Source organism: Pimephales promelas, chromosome 10 (assembly GCF_988280905.1).
Source record: "Pimephales promelas chromosome 10, fPimPro1.hap1.1, whole genome shotgun sequence".
NCBI classification, from domain to species: domain Eukaryota; kingdom Metazoa; phylum Chordata; class Actinopteri; order Cypriniformes; family Leuciscidae; genus Pimephales; species Pimephales promelas.
In genome coordinates, this window is record NC_142778.1 from 5,516,924 (window position 1) to 5,518,571 (window position 1,648).

The 1,648-nt window shown below is 38.3% G+C and overlaps 1 protein-coding gene across 1 annotated transcript; it reads left to right on the top strand.

Moving 5' to 3' along the window:
• Positions 1-256: 256 nt before the first annotated feature.
• LOC148977293 (E3 SUMO-protein ligase ZBED1-like) lies at positions 257-1,301 on the top strand. The gene has a single exon (XM_089116634.1). The coding sequence runs from the start codon at positions 282-284 to the stop codon at positions 1,143-1,145; it is 864 nt and encodes a 287-aa protein (XP_088972760.1). The 5' UTR covers positions 257-281; the 3' UTR covers positions 1,146-1,301.
• The last annotated feature ends 347 nt before the right edge of the window (positions 1,302-1,648 follow it).

Consider the following 1,648-nt stretch of genomic DNA (forward strand, 5'->3'; position numbering starts at 1 on the left):
AGCTCAATCTACCACAAACTATGCTGGTAACGGTAAGTCAACGAACAAATCTTAATTTTGTTGGTTTAAAAAAAAAAAGAAAAAAAAAAAGAATCCAAGCCTATTCCTAATAATAATAGACCACGGAAAATAAGGAAAACTTTAATACCTAAAAGGCGAGGGGAATTAATAAGAAGAATGAAAATGAGAATAATTGTTATTATTGTCATTAATTAATTATAATATTATTATTATCATTATCATTGTAGGATTGTGCAACTCGTTGGGGATCAACGTATGCAATGGTGGAAAAAATACTGGAACAACTCCCTGCAATCAAACGGGTTTTTGCTGATGACAAGAGCCGTCGCACACTCCCAAACGTAACTTGGCAGGACACTGCTGTACTTGAGGCTGTCAAAGATGGATTGAAGCCTGTCGCAGAATTTACTGATATTTTATCAGCTGAGAATTACGTGACAGTCTCATCTCTGCTGCCCATGCTGCATCATATGAAGGATATCCTGAAGGAGGAGGAGACGGATGTAAAGATGACGGCAGAAATTAAAAAGGGAATCTTAGAAAAACTTGAATCAAAATATGACGACAACAGACTTCAGTTGATGCGCAAAGCCACCCTCCTTGACCCACGCTATAAGGGGGATCATATCAGTGCCGAACAGCTGGATGAGATCAAAAGTCAGCTTGAGGTTGAGATGGTTGCATTCTCGAAAGCCAAAATCAAGACACCTGTACGCATTAGAGTGGAGGAGGAGGAAGGCGGCGAGAAGGAAGAAACAGAAGTAGCGGGTGCAGCAGCTGAAGTGCAGCCGGCTAAAAGGGCTAAAACTCTAGGAAGTCTTCTGGGCAGAGTGAAGCAGGCGTCCACCACAATTCCCGCAGACCAGCGAGCAAAATCAGAGCTCACATCATATTTACAAGAGGAAGTTATTGATGGTGATGACAAGCCACTGGAATGGTGGAGAAAAAACGGAAGTCGCTTTCCTTTAATGGCAAACATGGCTCGAAAATACCTGTGCATTACCGCAACCAGCACTCCATCAGAGCGCGTGTTCAGTGCAGCGGGTAACATAGTTACTCCCCACCACAACCTTCTCAAACCAGAGAGAGTAAACCAGCTTGTTTTCTTAGCTAAAAATCTATAGACATAGATAGCCTACCTGAATGGCATAAAAGTTATATTAGGCTAATTGTTTCTGGCCTTGTGTTTGTTTTAGGAATACGTTTATTCGGGAACATTTGAGGTAACCTAATTATTTTGCTCTTTCTTTTTTTTTGTAATTTTTATTTATTAAAGCCTATTTTGTTATTTTCAATAAACATATATTTTTTTATACGTTGTCTGCTGATATTTAAGTATTTCACTGCACTTTATTTACTCTGAAGTATTTCGTGTTACAGAAAGTCGTATTCTGAAGTCATCGTTAAATTGTTTGAAATAAAGCAAGCTGATGTCATTTTTTATTGTTGACTGATTGTTGTGTGTTCGGACTTCGGCCATATTAGACTGTTATTATCTATCCTTTTAATTACACAATAATATTAATATCAATTTGTTATTAATAGCCTATCAATAAAATTGTATGTTTAGGCTAATGCAATACCCCAAGGATAACGCGATCCCAGAGAACTACACACGGAGATTATT

Coding starts and splice junctions, on each gene's coding strand:
- LOC148977293 (XM_089116634.1), top strand. CDS start 282: ATGGTGGAAAAAATACTGGAACAACTCCCTGCAATCAAACGGGTTTTT.